We start from the raw sequence: 17,834 nt of genomic DNA on the forward strand, positions 1-17,834 counted from the left end.
TTACAAGCAATTTATAATAAAGGTACTAAATTATGTTTTAATAAATATACAATATTGATGGATCGATGTTGCAGGTGTTGAAGCAGCAAACAGGTGTGACACACACACGCACAGTGACAGAGAGCGAGGTGGCCGCGCTGCTCAAGCGCCAACAGGTGAAGGTGGGTGCGGGCGGCATGAAGACCATCACACACCAGCAGCTGTTGGCTCAGGCGGGGCTGCAGGCTGCGGTCTCGACGCAGCAGCCGCAGTCGACTGCCGCAGCCACGCAGCAGGTCACCGCCCTAGTCAAGGCTGTGTCGCAGCCCACTGTCGCTAGCATTGCTGTGCCGCAGGTACGACAAACACATTCAAATCATTATTTATTCAATCATTCAGAATTACAAAATGGAAGAGAGCAGGTTGCATGCATCAGAGAACACAGAAAAAATACAATTTGAGGTTAAAAAGTTGAGAGTTAAAAAGCTGGATAAGAGCTTTTATTCTGTTGATGAGTACATGAATGTGTGAAATATTCTCTTATCCATGTTGTATTGTGTTGAATTGTAGTATTGACTAAACGTTTGTGTGACCTGATAGCTAGTAATCTATATCACTGTATTCTGTATTTTTAATTTATATAAATGTATAATCTGTATATGGGTGTCTAGTATTTATATGACTGTAATAATTATATAGGTATCTGATATCTATATGACAATGATTGTTTTGTGATATATTTGCTCTTATGTACCTGAGGATGTCCATGCATTTGTGTAAAATGCTCATGGCAATAAAGAATGAATTGAATTGAATTGAAAAGATGAGGTTCCTCTGTAGAACATAAAATATGGATATAGCAGAGAAGATCGCTACAGGAATACAGACGAACTCAGCTCAACATTTTTGCTGTAAGAGAGAATAAATGAGAACAGGAATAATTGGTTGAAGGATGTTGATAGGATGAGTGATGACCGGAGTCCCAAACAGACCTTTTGTATCAGTTATTTGAAAGAAGAGATCGCGGATGTCCCAGGACGAGATGGGTTGATTTTAGAGGCACAGAGGTTCGAAACAGGCATTAATGCCTAAGCCGTGAAAGGAAGAAGAAGATTCAGGGCCGGTTTCCGAGCTCGGGATTTAGCTAAGTTCTAGACTTTAAACAGCTGGAGTCATGAAATTGGCTTTCCAAAGCGGGGCGTAGTCGTATTCATTGTCATAGTCACGTTTGAATTAATTTTCGAAAAACTAGAAAATTGTACACAAAATAAAATTAAGAGAAAAAAGAGTAAAGTTTCAGCTATTTTGAATTATTTAGGAATGTTTAATTTTGTCAAGGAAAAACGTTTCCAATTATAGAAATGAGAAAATAGAAACTGCAACTACGCCCCGTTTTGGAAAGCCAATTTTCTGACTCCAGCTGTTTAAAGTCTAGAACTTAGCTAAATCCCGAGCTCGGAAACCGGCCCTTAGAGTTACACAACTTCTAGATAAGTACCGCAGGCTAAAGCCCAAAACGGTTGCAATTCCAATTTATACATTTGAAATAATTTGTTTAAAACTTGACAATTTTGATAACGATCATAAGCGTTTTAAAATTAAGCGAAGAATGGGAATTTAGACTAGACACATTCAAAGCAACAAGGGCTGCACTTATAAATCTACTCGAACTGTCTTAGGCTGTCCACTAACTGTATAACATAAATGTACATGCATGTTTATCATGCACACACATATGTTCAACATGCTTGCTTTGTCATCAGCGAGAGGCTTCTAACTTCTAACAACAAATAAAAATCTCGTGACCCAGCATGAATCCAGCATAATCAAATTACATTTTCAAGACTCTGTAACAGGTTAAAGTTGAGTAAAAAATGAGACACTGTATAGTTTCTAAAGATAATTGATGGTTTACAGGTGAAAGTTGGTACGACTGTGAAGGCGGCCGCGCAGCCGCAGATCAGGCAGTTGACGCTGCACCACCAGCAGCTGCTGGCCTCGCAGAGGAAACTGCCTCAACAAAAGGTCACTCAACTCGGACAAGTTATGGTTCGTATCACTTATCTAAGTGTTTCACATTCATTTTGAGTGATCCATGGTCTAGTGGATAGAGTGCTTGCGTTACAGCCTAGAGATCCCCGGTTCAAACCAGCTCATCATTGAACGTTTTTGAACAGGTCACTTCCGTGTTATAGGCACGTTAAATTGTCGGTCCCGGCTGAAGAATGACAGTTGTAAGGCCCATTGACGGCTAGTAATCTGTATATGGGTGTCTAGTAGTTATATGACTGTAATAATTATATAGGTATCTGATATCTACATGACAATGATTGTTTTGTGATATATTTGCTCTTATGTACCTGAGGATGTCCATGCATTTGTGTAAAATGCTCATGGCAATAAAGAATGAATTGAATTGAAAAGATGAGGTTCCTCTGTAGAACATAAAATATGGATATAGCAGAGAAGATCGCTACAGGAATACAGATATACGAACTCAGCTCAACATCTTTGCTGTAAGAGAGAATAAATGAGAACAGGAATAATTGGTTGAAGGATTTTGATAGGATGAGTGATGACCGGAGTCCCAAACAGACCTTTTGTATCAGTTATTTGAAAGAAGAGATCGCGGATGTCCCAGGACGAGATGGGTCGATTTTAGAGGCACAGAGGTTCGAAACAGGCATTAATGCCTAAGCCGTGAAAGGAAGAAGAAGATTCAGGGCCGGTTTCCGAGCTCGGGATTTAGCTAAGTTCTAGACTTTAAACAGCTGGAGTCATGAAATTGGCTTTCCAAAGCGGGGCGTAGTCGTATTCATTGTCATAGTCACGTTTGAATTAAATTTCGAAAAACTAGAAAATTGTACACAAAATAAAATTAAGAGAAAATAGAGTAAAGTTTCAGCTATTTTGAATTATTTAGGAATGTCTAATTTTGTCAAGGAAAAACGTTTCCAATTATAGAAATGAGAAAATAGAAACTGCAACTACGCCCCGTTTTGGAAAGCCAATTTTCTGACTCCAGCTGTTTAAAGTCTAGAACTTAGCTAAATCCCGAGCTCGGAAACCGGCCCTTAGAGTTACACAACTTCTAGACAAGTACCGCAGGCTAAAGCCCAAAACGGTTGCAATTCCAATTTATACATTTGAAATAATTTGTTTAAAACTTGACAATTTTGATAACGATCATAAGCGTTTTAAAATTAAGCGAAGAATGGGAATTTAGACTAGACACATTCAAAGCAACAAGGGCTGCACTTATAAATCTACTCGAACTGTCTTAGGCTGTCCACTAACTGTATAACATAAATGTACATGCATGTTTATCATGCACACACATATGTTCAACATGCTTGCTTTGTCATCAGCGAGAGGCTTCTAACTTCTAACAACAAATAAAAATCTCGTGACCCAGCATGAATCCAGCATAATCAAATTACATTTTCAAGACTCTGTAACAGGTTAAAGTTGAGTAAAAAATGAGACACTGTATAGTTTCTAAAGATAATTGATGGTTTACAGGTAAAAGTTGGTACGACTGTGAAGGCGGCCGCGCAGCCGCAGATCAGGCAGTTGACGCTGCACCACCAGCAGCTGCTGGCCTCGCAGAGGAAACTGCCTCAACAAAAGGTCACTCAACTCGGACAAGTTATGGTTCGTATCACATTGTTTCACATTATTCATTTTGAGTGATCCATGGTCTAGTGGATAGAGTGCTTGCGTTACAGCCTAGAGATCCCCGGTTCAAACCAGATCATCATTGAACGTTTTTGAACAGGTCACTTCCGAGTTATAGGCACGTTAAATTGTCGGTCCCGGCTGAAGAATGACAGTCGTAAGGCCCATTGACGGCTTAAATGATATATTCAGGCGATGTGGAAATTCCGTCAGTAACTCCCCACCAATAAAAGCCATACGAATATTATTATTTAATCCAGGTAAAAACAACAGGCATTCGGCCAAAACTGCTTTCAACTCTTAGAACAGACAGTCTAGAGGTTTTGTAGAGTTGATGATTTGATTCACAAAAAAAAAATTTTGTTTAAGAAACTTTATTTGTGAACGTTATATTTTCCTCTCATTTCTTACTGTGTGCTGTGAATAGCGACGGTATTATGTGGATTGAATCGTACTGGTAATTATTGGAATCATATATTGATATATTACACCATATCATGATAAAATTATACTTTTAGAGCTGGTTAGTTTCAAGTTTAACTTCGTTTGTTAGTTTTATAGCAGCCCATCTGATAATAAGATTTCAATGAGATTCATTACCTGACATTCATTTGCTATCCTTGTCTTTCAATCAACAAAGCAATTAGTTCTATATTTGTCTTTCATTCGACAAAGCAGAAAATCCCTATAAAGCAATATAATATATCGAGCTATTATCTCGAAAGGGTGGCTCCCTCCTTTTTCACCTCTGCACTGTTGCCAAATCGTTTATAGGTTATAGAGAAACATAATGAGCTAACAAAATATTTCATCTCAATAATTATAAAAATGTATTATTAAATCATGTTAAATATATTTTCTTGAATAAAATATATTCGATTATCATGAAGAAAAATCAACAATTAATATTACATCATATATACTGGAATCACATGCTAATATAGAAGGTCTTGGAAAAAGAGAGTCGGCAACCCTGCCTGTTTCCCTATCATTTCCAATGATAATAACGTGAATCCCACTGTGGTCATACGATCATATTCGATCAAAGATAAGGTTAAAATTCTTATTACTAATTATTATTTTTACAAGAAAGCACTGAGCGGGAGAGAAAAACTAAGGATACGTCTTGTACTATTCCTTTCCCAAATTTAGATAACATTTTAAAAGTCCAAAATAGGAGATTATGACAGTATTCGTATTTGATCTCCATCTTCTAGTCTTAGCGCGACAATTGGCTATTCTCTAAAATCTCAATCTTGTGATAGATAAAGTAATTATTATTATTTATTTATCATTTACAATCAATAATTAGTTGATTCTCGAAAAATAATATTCTTTATGGATATTTTTGTTGGTAATTTTCTAAATGGATTGTAATACTTTGTTGTTCAGGTGGCTGGTAAGTCGGGCGTGCCGGCTCAGCTGATCGTGCAATCCCCGAAGGCTATGCCGACCACAATGACCATGCAGCAAATACAACAAGCCATCAAGCAGCAGCAGTCTCCACACATCACCCATGTAAGCCTAAACTACTCACTCTTCAATACAATCCAATATACTTTCACTTTTTTCTACCGTATTGATTTATTTTACTAATTATCATGTGTTGCAAATAAGTTATATCATCCATGTGCTCTGAAATTTTTAATATTGGTTAAATCAATGAATTGATTATTTTGAACTTTTATTTAATTAATATAACGCTAGCAATGGGAAAGGAACGGTTTAGGGCTTTGAGCATGTTGTTCCTTTCCCAATCATTCATAATGAGTTGAGAATGATATTGTATCTATGAATGTGTAAATAAATGAATCAATTAATTAATGTCGCAGGTTGCTGCAAGCGGAAGCACGGCAACAGTGACGGGGCAGCCGACGCAGCAAGTGCTGTCACATGCCGTGTTGACCAAAACAGGCCAGGCCACAGTCACTGGTGCAACCAGAGTCATTCCCGTTGCAACCACTCAGCAACCCATCAAACAGATTCAGGTGAGCCATTGCCATTCAGCGTGTTTCTCTGTCATTTACTGGCATTCGGCTATTAGTCTACAGTACGCTTTGCCTCCGTGACTTTGAAACGGCATATAAGCAAGTTATGTTTCGCAGGGTAATATTCACGACTTTGCAACGGCATATAGGCAAGTTATGTTTCGCAGGGTAATATTCATGACTTTGCAAAAACATCAGCCTTCAGAGACCCTAGATGGAGAAAGTTCCTTACAGAGCTCCTTACAGAGCTTCCTTGAAGGAAACTCCCTACACACAGAGATTGTTCATGAATGAAAGAGTTGCATCGTATCGCCCACAATGGGAAGAGCGTGTTGAACGAATGTCAGCTGATAGGCTCCCACTTGAAATTTACAAGTATAAGCCGGTAGGCAAATCTACAGGACCCGGACTGTAAACTGTGTTGTGCTAAAAGGGCATATCTCCAAAAAGCTCCTCGTATATCTTTTGAATGTAACATGTTGCTTTTGAGAAGATACAAAAGAGCATCTGTTGCTTATGGAAAGATACATTTTCAAAAATTTTCGATGTTTTTGAACGGGTAGTATTGTAGTCTAGAGGCCCTCCGCCGATAGGCAAAGCTACAGGACCCGGACTGCACATTTATAGAACACATATTCATATCTTAAAATTTCTCCATTATTGAGAAAATTGATCATTTAGGGCCGGTTTCCGAGCTCGGGATTTAGCTAAGTCCTAGGCTTTAACAGCCAGAAAATTGGCTTTCCGAAACGGGGCGTAGTCGCAATCCACGTTTAAATTTAATTTTGAAAAACTAGAAAATTGAAAACGATCAAAAAAAAACATTGATTCCGACCACTATCTTGTTGGAGCAGTAGTGAGAGCACGCATATCAAGAGTAAGGACAATAAAGGGGTCCACAACTACTAAATATAATGTAGCACTACTTAATAATCCTAACACAGCACAACAGTTCCAGGAAAAAGTGAGTGCACAACTGAAGCTGGGAATGGAGGAGAATGAAGGATATGATTGTTGGGGAGCATGTGTCCAAGCACTGGATGGTGCAGCAAATGAGATTCTTGGACATGTTTCTAGACAAAGTACAGAAACATGGTTTGATGATGAATGTTATGAGATTTCTAAGAACAAGAACGAGGCCTACAAAATTTTGCAGCAGCGAAGGACAAGAAGTGCTATAGAAAGGTACAAGGGATTGAGAAGGGAGGAGAAGAAAATGCACAGAAGAAAAAGGCGGGAATTTGAAAATGCTAAATTTGACAGTATTGAGAGACTGGCAGGGCAAACTGAGACAAGGAAATTTTATGCCATGGTGAATGATCAAAGAAAGGAGTTGATGCCAAGACCTGTAGTGTGCAGAAGCAAGAATGGCACTCTGCTGAGTGAGCAAGGAGCAGTGATGAATAGGTGGAAGCAGCACTTTGAAGAGCTTCTAAATGGAACCGAGGAGCCGCAGCCTGAATCCATGGAGCAAATAAATCCAGTTACTGACCAACAAGAAATGGAGGAGCCAACACTGGAGGATGTTGTCACAGCTATAAATGAACTCAACAACAACAGATCTCCAGGGAAGGATGGAGTAGTGGCAGAGCTTTTCAAACATGGTGGAGATACTCTGTGGCACCTTATGCACCAAATAGTCATCAAATCGTGGAGAGAAGAGACCATGCCTCATACATGGAATCATGGAATACTATGCCCCCTGTTGAAGAAAGGTGAACCCATGGATTGTGAGAATTTCAGAGGCATTACTCTATTGAATGTTGGCTACAAGATCTTCTCAAATGTCATCTATGAGAAACTGAAACCTCATACTGATGGGAAAATAGGAAACTACCAGGCAGGGTTTCGTGCAGGAAGATCCACAGTGGATATTCTGTTTGTGACTTCTAATGGAGAAGATGTTGGAGAACAATGTCAACTCTTTCCATATGTTTGTGGATTTTAAGGCTGCATATGACAGTGTAAAAAGGAAGAAACTGTATGAGCTTGAAATACCTCATAAACTTATAAGGCTTGTTAAAATGACTATGAGTGCAGTCCAATGCCAGGTAAGAGTACAGAATCTTCTATCGGATCCATTTCAGTCTTACGATGGTCTTAGGCAGGGTGATGCTTTAGCGTGTCTGCTTTTCAATGTAGCATTGGAGAAAGTGATACGAGACTCCAAAATTGACACTAGAGGAATCCTGCTCAATAAGACAATTCAACTACTGGCTTATGCTGATGACATTGACATTGCAGCCAGATCAGTCCCCTATATGATGTCACGATGTATATCGTAACTAGAGAAAGGCATTGAATTTAGGGCTCATTTATTTGACGCTCGGCTATCTTTCATAGAATCTGAGGGGTCAACGTTCAAGCCAGCCACTGGCCTACCGCTCAGCGTTGCTGCGCATCCTCTCTCCCCTCCCTCTCGGTCACTGAGGGAGGCTCGAGAAAGGCCAGCAAGAGGCAGTCGGGTTCGGAGAGCCAAGTCGAGCGGTCGAGAGAGGTGAGAAGGAAGCAGCGAGCAGCTAGCAACGTCACAGTACACCCGTACTACGTGAACTCCGATTTCTTCAGCGACCGGGAGTTGTGTCGAGGCTAAAGTTGATTAGCCTCTCACACAGTGAACTCCACTGCTCTACACTCGTTTGGGGCGAGTGTTAAACGACACTTAACCTGTTTGGACGACGGGTTGCCAGTTTCGACCAACGACAACACGTCAGGTTTGGTCGAAACCTGACTCCCCATTGGTAGGCCACCAGTGGGGCATCGAGGCGAGATAGGACATCCAGGAAGGTCAGGAAAGACCTTTCCCGCAACTCCGCGGACGATCCGGACCCCAGGAGGACAGCTAGTGCCCGGCCAGTAGGACTTAGGAAAGTCCAGAGTGCTGGCCGCCGCAGCGCGCTGGTCCAGTGCGGGATCGCAAGAGGACGTCTAGGAAGGCCAGGAAAAGCCTTTCCCGCAACTTCGCGGACGATCCGGACCCCAGGAGGACAGCTAGTGCCCGGCCAGTAGGACTTAGGAAAGTCCAGAGTGCTGGCCGCCGCAGCGTGCTGGTCCAGTGCGGGATCGCAAAAGGACGTCTAGGAAGGCCAGGAAAAGCCTTTCCCGCAACTCCGCGGACGATCCGGACCCCAGGAGGACAGCTAGTGCCCGGCCAGTAGGACTTAGGAAAGTCCAGAGTGCTGGCCGCCGCAGCGTGCTGGTCCAGTGCGGGATCGCAAGAGGACGTCTAGGAAGGCCAGGAAAAGCCTTTCCCGCAACTCCGCGGACGATCCGGACCCCAGGAGGACAGCTAGTGCCCGGCCAGTAGGACTTAGGAAAGTCCAGAGTGCTGGCCGCCGCAGCGTGCTGGTCCAGTGCGGGATCGCAAAAGGACGTCTAGGAAGGCCAGGAAAAGCCTTTCCCGCAACTCCGCGGACGATCCGGACCCCAGGAGGACAGCTAGTGCCGGCCAGTAGGACTTAGGAAAGTCCAGAGTGCTGGCCGCCGCAGCGTGCTGGTCCAGTGCGGGATCGCAAGAGGACGTCTAGGAAGGCCAGGAAAAGCCTTTCCCGCAACTCCGCGGACGATCCGGACCCCAGGAGGACAGCTAGTGCCCGGCCAGTAGGACTTAGGAAAGTCCAGAGTGCTGGCCGCCGCAGCGTGCTGGTCCAGTGCGGGATCGCAAAAGGACGTCTAGGAAGGCCAGGAAAAGCCTTTCCCGCAACTCCGCGGACGATCCGGACCCCAGGAGGACGGCTAGTGCCCGGCCAGTAGGACTTAGGAAAGTCCAGAGTGCTGGCCGCCGCAGCGCACTAGTCCAGTGCGGGATCGCAAGAGGACGTCTAGGAAGGCCAGGAAAAGCCTTTCCCGCAACTCCGCGGACGATCCGGACCCCAGGAGGACAGCTAGTGCCCGGCAGTAGGACTTAGAAAGTCCAGAGTGCTGGCCGCCGCAGCGCACTAGTCCAGTGCGGGATCGCAAGAGGACGTTTAGGAAGGCCAGGAAAAGCCTTTCCCGCAACTCCGCGGACGATCCGGACCCCAGGAGGACAGCTAGTGCCCGGCCAGTAGGACTTAGGAAAGTCCAGAGTGCTGGCCGCCGCAGCGCACTAGTCCAGTGCGGGATCGCAAGAGGACCTCTGGGAAGGCCAGGGAAAGCCTTTACCAGAGCTCCGCAACCAACCCGGACCCCGGGAAGACACCCGGTGCCCGAGGACTAAGACTTAGTCCCGACACGAAGCCCTTTCTCACGACTAACACTGCAGGGTTCCTGTTCCCTTCTTTCCGCGACCAACCCTGTTTGGCAGTGCGAAAGCACGGCCCCTCTTTCTTAAAGAGGGAAACATTTCTCCAAAACACTCAAAACCCTGTTTCAACCCCAACTCGAACGAGGGTGGTTGACGGACGCCCCACCAAGACTCCCGTCCCCTGCTGCGGCCCACCCCAGTCGCCGACTGAGTTTAGCCGGCCCAGAGCGACACTGGGAACTCTGATAGAGACAGGTGTGGGCAAAAATCTACTCAGAAGATTGGCACACGAACGTGGGGCCCAAAGCAGGAGGAGAAAAACAGCAATGAGTGCAGAGGAGAAATGTAGTCGCGCCGGAGAAGACCAGGAGGCGCGAGAGGATAACAGCGATCCAGGAGTGTCCTGGATCTACAAACTCCACCGGAAAGAAGCAGTGGACCTGGCAACAGCAGCAGGGCTACCTACAACAGGTACCATGGCAGAGCTCAGGAGAGCTCTTGTCGAAAACCACCGGAGGACAATGGTGGAGGCCGCCGGTCTAAACAGGATCGGTGGCGGAGCTGGCACAGGTCAGGAAGAGGAAGGAGCTGCAGCTTTGTGGCCACCAGTCGCGGAGGCCACTGCATTTTCCAGACTGGAAGAAATACCCAAGGAGACGTCTCCAGAGTTTGATGGAGACTCCAACAACTCCTGGGTGTACAGAGTGCACGATCAGGGCTTGATTGATCTACTACTCGACTCAGTGCTGACAGATAGCACAAGTACGAGCCTGAGGAGGGCTCTACTGGAGCAACGACAGCGGATTGTTGCGATGCTCCCCGTTCTGGATAATGGGGAGGAGGCGCTTCGTCGAAGAGCGCGAAGGCCAGCACCAGATAGCGAGGAGGCAGAGCCTGCGCTAGTGAGGCCGGAGATGCCGGAGAGGCATAATAACTTGTCTAGGCATGTGTTGAGGTCACCTACCAGGTCAGCGGTGCCTGCTACATCCTGTATGGACCCGGGTGCCGTGTGTGACAAGGTTCGAGGGTGGCGGCTCTCATATGATGGGAGTGGAGATGCTCCAAGTTTTATGGAGCGGCTCGAGGAGCTGCAACAAGCATATGGCTTGTCTGGCAGACAGTTATTTCCAGCGCTACCTGAAATGTTAGCGGGGAAATGTTCCTTATGGATGAGGAATAGGAGAGAACAGTGGAGACACTGGGAAGATTTCCTGAGAGACTTTCGGTCTCGTTACTATCCACCTACTTATGTGGAGGATCTTGAGAATGAAATTCTCGACAGGCGGCAGAGAGAAGGCGAGCTCATAGACGACTATGTCGAGGAGCTGCTAACGCTGATGAGAAGAAGAGGTGGTTTTTCAGAGAGGAGCCAGGTACAGAGATTGTACAAGAATCTTTTACCACGCTACAAGCTCTACATCAGGGAGGCTGAAGTGTACACCACCGACGACTTGCTACGCTTAGCGAGGCAATATGAACGAATTAAATTCGAGGAGAAGAGTGCTCAACAGAGACAACGAGCTGTGAAGCAGGAGGAGGTGAGGAAGCAGACCAAGCCTCGACAGGAGACGACTACTACACAGCGCCGGAGTGAACAGCCTACAGAAGGACCCTTGTGTTGGCAGTGCAAGAAGGTGGGACACTGGAGATCAGAGTGTCCGGAGGTTTCACTCTGCTCAAAGTGCGGGAAGCCACGACCAAATTGTTCCTGTGAGAGAGAGCAGAAGAAGACTTCTGATAAAACAGCTGGGGTTAAAACAAGGCTTCAAATCCAGCTAGAGCCAGAGCTCCAGGATGACAACCGTCTTTTCACTACAGTGGAAATAGGAAGCAGACAGTATAGTGCTCTTCTCGACACAGGAGCAGAGTCCAACTATATTAGCTCTAAAGCTTTTAATAGTTTGGAAGCAGTGGAACGAGAGCCTGTGCAGCGCGGCGCTGTAATGGCTAACGGAGCAGCTGCACGTCTGCGAGGTGGGGTTATAACCAACCTGAAAATTGGCAGAATATCCCTATCAACAACACTCACAATAATGGATGGGCTTTCTCCAGATATTCTGCTTGGTATGGAGTTTCTTCGAGAGCACCGGGTGAGAATAGACCCCTATTCCCGGTCAGTGGAATGGGATCCTCATCTCGTCAAAAAGCACATTAGAGACGATATTTCCACTCCAAAAGTGGGAAAAGGAGCTGTCAACTCGAGGCTGGCTACTGTTAAAACCCAGCCTGACATATGGAGGTCGAGGAAGCCACCTGTAATTATTCCTGTGAAGAAGCAGGAGAAGGAGAAATTTCCTCAAGTCCAGAAACACGTAGGAGCCGTGTGGAAGACTGGAAAAGAGGAATTTATTTCTCAGAAAATTTCTCCAGCCCGTAGAAAGTTCATTTGCTGGCACTGTAAACGAGCTGGGCACTGGAGGTTCAGCTGTCCGGAAAAACTGTACCGGAGGCGGAAGAAGGAGGATCATTTCCAGCAAGGAGCTGGAGATAATCGTCGAGCAGTTCAGTCTAGAAGACTGCCGGTGCTGGAAACTACACTCAAAGTAGTTTCAGATATTAGAAACAAGAATTATAATGCCAACCGGTATTATAATTGGAAAAGGAGGACAAGGAAGGTGAACCCTGGACAGCTAGTCTACAGGAAGGAGTGTCACCTGTCCTCGGGTGCTAATCAGCTTGCCGCGAAGTTAGCGCCGGAATTTTCTGGCCCATATGAGGTCGAGGAAATGTTGAGTGCCGGTAAGAGGTTTACTGGGCACGAGAAGGGCACCAAGCTCCAGCCACACCTGCCCGAGGATGAGGAAGAGGATGGTGATGGAGCAGTTGCGGAAAAGGTGGACGGAATTCGAGCGGATGGACAGCAGGAGGCCAAGCAAGTCTATAGAGGGTCGCTGCCTATCTGGAGGATGGGATACCAGAGAGGTGTCACGCGCCGCCAATAAGGAGGTAAGAGGCGAGAAGAGGTGAATATCATAAGAGTTCAATCATATCACATCTTTAGAGCTATTTTTGATTCATAAATTATCCCATTTAAGATGAGGAAATTAAATTTTGTTGTCAAAGACAAAATTGCATAGAAATCGAAGAAAATTAATTCAGAAATATTAGCATGAATCTATTAGCCGAATTTTGAAGATAGCATTAGCACGATTCCGAAAATGATGAAAATATTAAAAGACTGACAATATTATTGTTATTGAAAGAAATTGGTCAATAGTTTGTTAAAAGGAAACAGCATATTCCGTTTAATTTTTCTCATAAAATAGAGTTCTACTTAAACTAAATGGCAACTCAACCATTACTGTTTAATTAATATAATCAGTCATAAAGCACTGGCTGGATTAAATGGAAGAAAATTATTATTGACAAATCAGTACGTTTCTTTTGATCTGAAGGCAATCCCAATAATTTCAGATTGAAATTTATTTACATATTAAGATGTGACCAAGCAAGGATAATCAAGAAAATTTTCTACAGTCTATGACTAGTTATTAACAGCTAAAATCGATTCCAACTAGACTAAATTTTCTTAATCGGTATGTTACCGATATTGTTGTAACCGAGTACAGGTTAACAAACAAAACTTGCAGTAGCTTGTTTTCTACTTGCCATAAATAGTTGATGGCGAGTAGATAGAGAATATTAGAAGATATTATAGATCGGTGTGATCTGACTAGTATTTTAACCATGAGGTAATGGTTATAATAATTGAAGTCATTTAATGAAGCTGGTGGTAATTGCTTTAATCCGTGTAAGGCGTTACGATGCAGTTAATTAACAGACGTTATTATACTGTGGGATAAAAGTGAATTACGTTGCAATTAATTATTCATGTGGTATGAATAAATTGCGTTTGATTGTGAGTCGAGATGTACTACAATCGGAGGTTATTAGCTTCAGATTATGATTAAAATTTTCTAATATTTCACTTGAAAATAAAGTCGGAGGACTTACTATGAATTGGAATAAAATAATTATTATTTCAATTCGAATTAATTCTATGTTGGATCGAGAAGTCACTTGTGCTGTGCTGTACAGATAAGATAAGCATTATCTCAACTGGCTAACTGCTATCGCCAAGCTTCTAGTCTGTGCAAGAGAATTATTTTTCTCCTTTTCAATAACAATTAATAAAATTGAATTCATGAGAATTCTAGTTTTTCCAGATATTCTACTGCTATTGAGTCAGTCTGTGTTAGATCGTGCTATTGTTAGTTTGGAATTAGATCACGTCTCGAGGGTGAATCTAATTCTTACTCAGCCTACCATCATGAGTTATTATTGACGGTGTATTGATTCATTCAATTATTACTATTTGTGCTGATTGTTGTGATTATTTTTTTTCGGAAAATCAATACTTCCAGAATATGAATTAATTAACAGCTGTTGTGTCATTATACACGCCTTGTGTGAACAATTACTTTGAAAAAGTAAATTGAGATTTATTTCGGGGTGAAATAAGTCTTGGAGTGAGAGAGAGAGATTGAGCAATAAATGTTCACTGATTGTGAATTAATTAGCAGATGTTATCTGTTATAATAAACACACTGTCATTTATGTCCAATGGATGGTTACTTTGCATAAGTAAATCATGTGATTGATTTCATTATTGAAATGAACAGTGAGAAGTGGAATATTGAGTTGAAATTTATAGTTTCGATTTTATTATGGTGATATAGTGAGAAGGCTGTAATCCTCATAACAGATCGAAAATGAATTATTATTTCGACCACATTTAATTGTAATATAAAATCGAAATATGTGGTGTAACATCACAACGAGTGGCTTCATGTCAACCATATAATTCAGTATTCCTCATCATATTATCATCTCTCATATTTTATTGTGAACAATAAGTTGCTGATACACTGAACTAACTGAGACCATCACTCTGACACTTGGTAATTTTCCTGGACTCCAATTCGCCTCTATCAACTTCTGCCTCCTGTGAAGTGGTACATTGTTGTGTATCACGTTTCTTCTTGAGGATGGGGACTGCAACTTGAGTCTACTTCCTCGACGTGCTCCTGGAATTATTGGAGCTGTATCTCAGCTGACTATTGCTGAGACCACGACGAGTTCCTGGTCGTGTTGGAGATTCATTCCAGCTGTCTGATGCTGGAAGTTTTGGCAGTGCGAGAGCACGGCCATGCAGGGCGAAAGCCCGGCACAAGCAGTGCGCAAGCACGGCGAAGCAAGGCAGTGTGAAAACACGGCCATGCAGGGCGAAAGCCCGGCACATGCAGTGCGCAAGCACGGCGAAGCAAGGCAGTGTGAAAACACGGCCATGCAGGGCGAAAGCCCGGCACATGCAGTGCGCAAGCACGGCGAAGCAAGGCAGTGTGAAAACACGGCCATGCAGGGCGAAAGCCCGGCACATGCAGTGCGCAAGCACGGCGAAGCAAGGCAGTGTGAAAACACGGCCATGCAGGGCGAAAGCCCGGCACATGCAGTGCGCAAGCACGGCGTTTCCCTTGCAATATTATTTGGGTTCCCAGAACCTGTCTGAGGTGTTGTTCACCTCGTTTTTTGTGTTACCCGCCCCTCCTGGCAGTGCGAGAGCACCGCGATTCTCATCTGCAGTGCGGAAGCACGGCGTCCTCGGCAGTGTGGAAACACGGCAACTCTGCAGTGCGGGAGCACGGCGTCCTTTTCGCGATGCGAAAGCATAGCGTTCCTGGCAGTGCGGAAGCACGGCGCCCCGGGCAGTGCGAAAGCACGGCGTTCCTTTTGCAGTGCGCAAGCACCGCGTCCTTATTTTTGCAGTGCGAGAGCACGGCGACTCTTTGCAGTGCGGAAGCACGGCGTTTCCCTTGCAATGCTACTTAGGTTCTCAGAACCTGTCTGAGGTGTGTTCACCTCGTTTTTTTTTGTGTTACCCGCCCTTCCTGGCAGTGCGAGAGCACGGCGCTCTCATCTGCAGTGCGGAAGCACGGCGTCCTCGGCAGTGTGGAAACACGGCAACTCTGCAGTGCGGGAGCACGGCGTCCTTTTCGCGATGCGAAAGCATGGTGTTCCTGGCAGTGCGGAAGCACGGCGCCCCGGGCAGTGCGAGAGCACGGCATTCCTTTTGCAGTGCGAGAGCACCGCGTCCTTATTTTTGCAGTGCGAAAGCACGGCGTTTCTTGCAGTGCGAAAGCACGGCGTCCCCCCATCGCAGTGCGGAAGCACGGCGGCCTCGTGCAGTATGCAAACACGGCGTCCCCCATTGCAGTGCGGAAGCACGGCGGTCCTTTGCAGTGCGAAAGCACGGCGTTTCTTGCAGTGCGAAAGCACGGCGTCCCCCATCGCAGTGCGGAAGCACGGCGGCCTCGTGCAGTGTGCAAACACGGCGTCCCCCATTGCAGTGCGGAAGCACGGCGGTCCTTTGCAGTGCGAAAGCACGGCGTTTCTTGCAGTGCGAAAGCACGGCGTCCCCCATCGCAGTGCGGAAGCACGGCGGCCTCTTGCAGTGTGCAAACACGGCGTCCCCCATTGCAGTGCGGAAGCACGGCGGTCCTTTGCAGTGCGAAAGCACGGCGTTTCTTGCAGTGCGAAAGCACGGCGTCCCCCATCGCAGTGCGGAAGCACGGCGGCCTCTTGCAGTGTGCAAACACGGCGGTCTCTTGCAGTGTGCGAACACGGCGTCTCAACGCAATGCGAAAGCACGGCGCAGATCTTCAAGATCTTCTCTGAAGCTAGGCCTAAGATCTGGCCGGGTAGCTTGCTCATTTCTTCGGATGGTGCCGACGCATCACCCAACCGGTTGGCGAGGAACCAACCTGGCGCCCAGTTTATGTTCGGTCTATGTTGACCGGCGGAGAGGCGGCAGAATGTACTCAGGCATTTGGGTCCTTCTGTCTGCCGTTTACCCCTTCCATCCTCACCCCCCCCTCTCCTCCCCCTCTCTTTTCCCCCCCCTCCCCTTAGTAGGAACAGTGTGTCACGATGTATATCGTAACTAGAGAAAGGCATTGAATTTAGGGCTCATTTATTTGACGCTCGGCTATCTTTCATAGAATCTGAGGGGTCAACGTTCAAGCCAGCCACTGGCCTACCGCTCAGCGTTGCTGCGCATCCTCTCTCCCCTCCCTCTCGGTCACTGAGGGAGGCTCGAGAAAGGCCAGCAAGAGGCAGTCGGGTTCGGAGAGCCAAGTCGAGCGGTCGAGAGAGGTGAGAAGGAAGCAGCGAGCAGCTAGCAACGTCACAGTACACCCGTACTACGTGAACTCCGATTTCTTCAGCGACCGGGAGTTGTGTCGAGGCTAAAGTTGATTAGCCTCTCACACAGTGAACTCCACTGCTCTACACTCGTTTGGGGCGAGTGTTAAACGACACTTAACCTGTTTGGACGACGGGTTGCCAGTTTCGACCAACGACAACACGTCAGGTTTGGTCGAAACCTGACTCCCCATTGGTAGGCCACCAGTGGGGCATCGAGGCGAGATAGGACATCCAGGAAGGTCAGGAAAGACCTTTCCCGCAACTCCGCGGACGATCCGGACCCCAGGAGGACAGCTAGTGCCCGGCCAGTAGGACTTAGGAAAGTCCAGAGTGCTGGCCGCCGCAGCGCGCTGGTCCAGTGCGGGATCGCAAGAGGACGTCTAGGAAGGCCAGGAAAAGCCTTTCCCGCAACTTCGCGGACGATCCGGACCCCAGGAGGACAGCTAGTGCCCGGCCAGTAGGACTTAGGAAAGTCCAGAGTGCTGGCCGCCGCAGCGTGCTGGTCCAGTGCGGGATCGCAAAAGGACGTCTAGGAAGGCCAGGAAAAGCCTTTCCCGCAACTCCGCGGACGATCCGGACCCCAGGAGGACAGCTAGTGCCCGGCCAGTAGGACTTAGGAAAGTCCAGAGTGCTGGCCGCCGCAGCGTGCTGGTCCAGTGCGGGATCGCAAGAGGACGTCTAGGAAGGCCAGGAAAAGCCTTTCCCGCAACTCCGCGGACGATCCGGACCCCAGGAGGACAGCTAGTGCCCGGCCAGTAGGA

At 46.0% G+C, this 17,834-nt stretch overlaps 1 protein-coding gene across 2 annotated transcripts in view; it reads left to right on the forward strand.

Moving 5' to 3' along the window:
* Positions 1–17,834, forward strand: part of LOC111043226 (helicase domino) — a 95,444-nt gene that overhangs the window by 70,192 nt on the left and 7,418 nt on the right. For both annotated transcript variants that reach the window (XM_039436179.1, XM_039436180.1), the window contains exons 42-45: positions 75–335; positions 1,897–2,028; positions 5,050–5,175; positions 5,490–5,645. In XM_039436179.1, coding sequence (XP_039292113.1) covers positions 75–335; positions 1,897–2,028; positions 5,050–5,175; positions 5,490–5,645 — 675 coding nt within the window. The remainder of the gene's footprint in view (positions 1–74; positions 336–1,896; positions 2,029–5,049; positions 5,176–5,489; positions 5,646–17,834) is intronic.

This window comes from Nilaparvata lugens, chromosome 10, assembly GCF_014356525.2.
Source record: "Nilaparvata lugens isolate BPH chromosome 10, ASM1435652v1, whole genome shotgun sequence".
NCBI classification, from domain to species: Eukaryota; Metazoa; Arthropoda; class Insecta; order Hemiptera; family Delphacidae; genus Nilaparvata; species Nilaparvata lugens.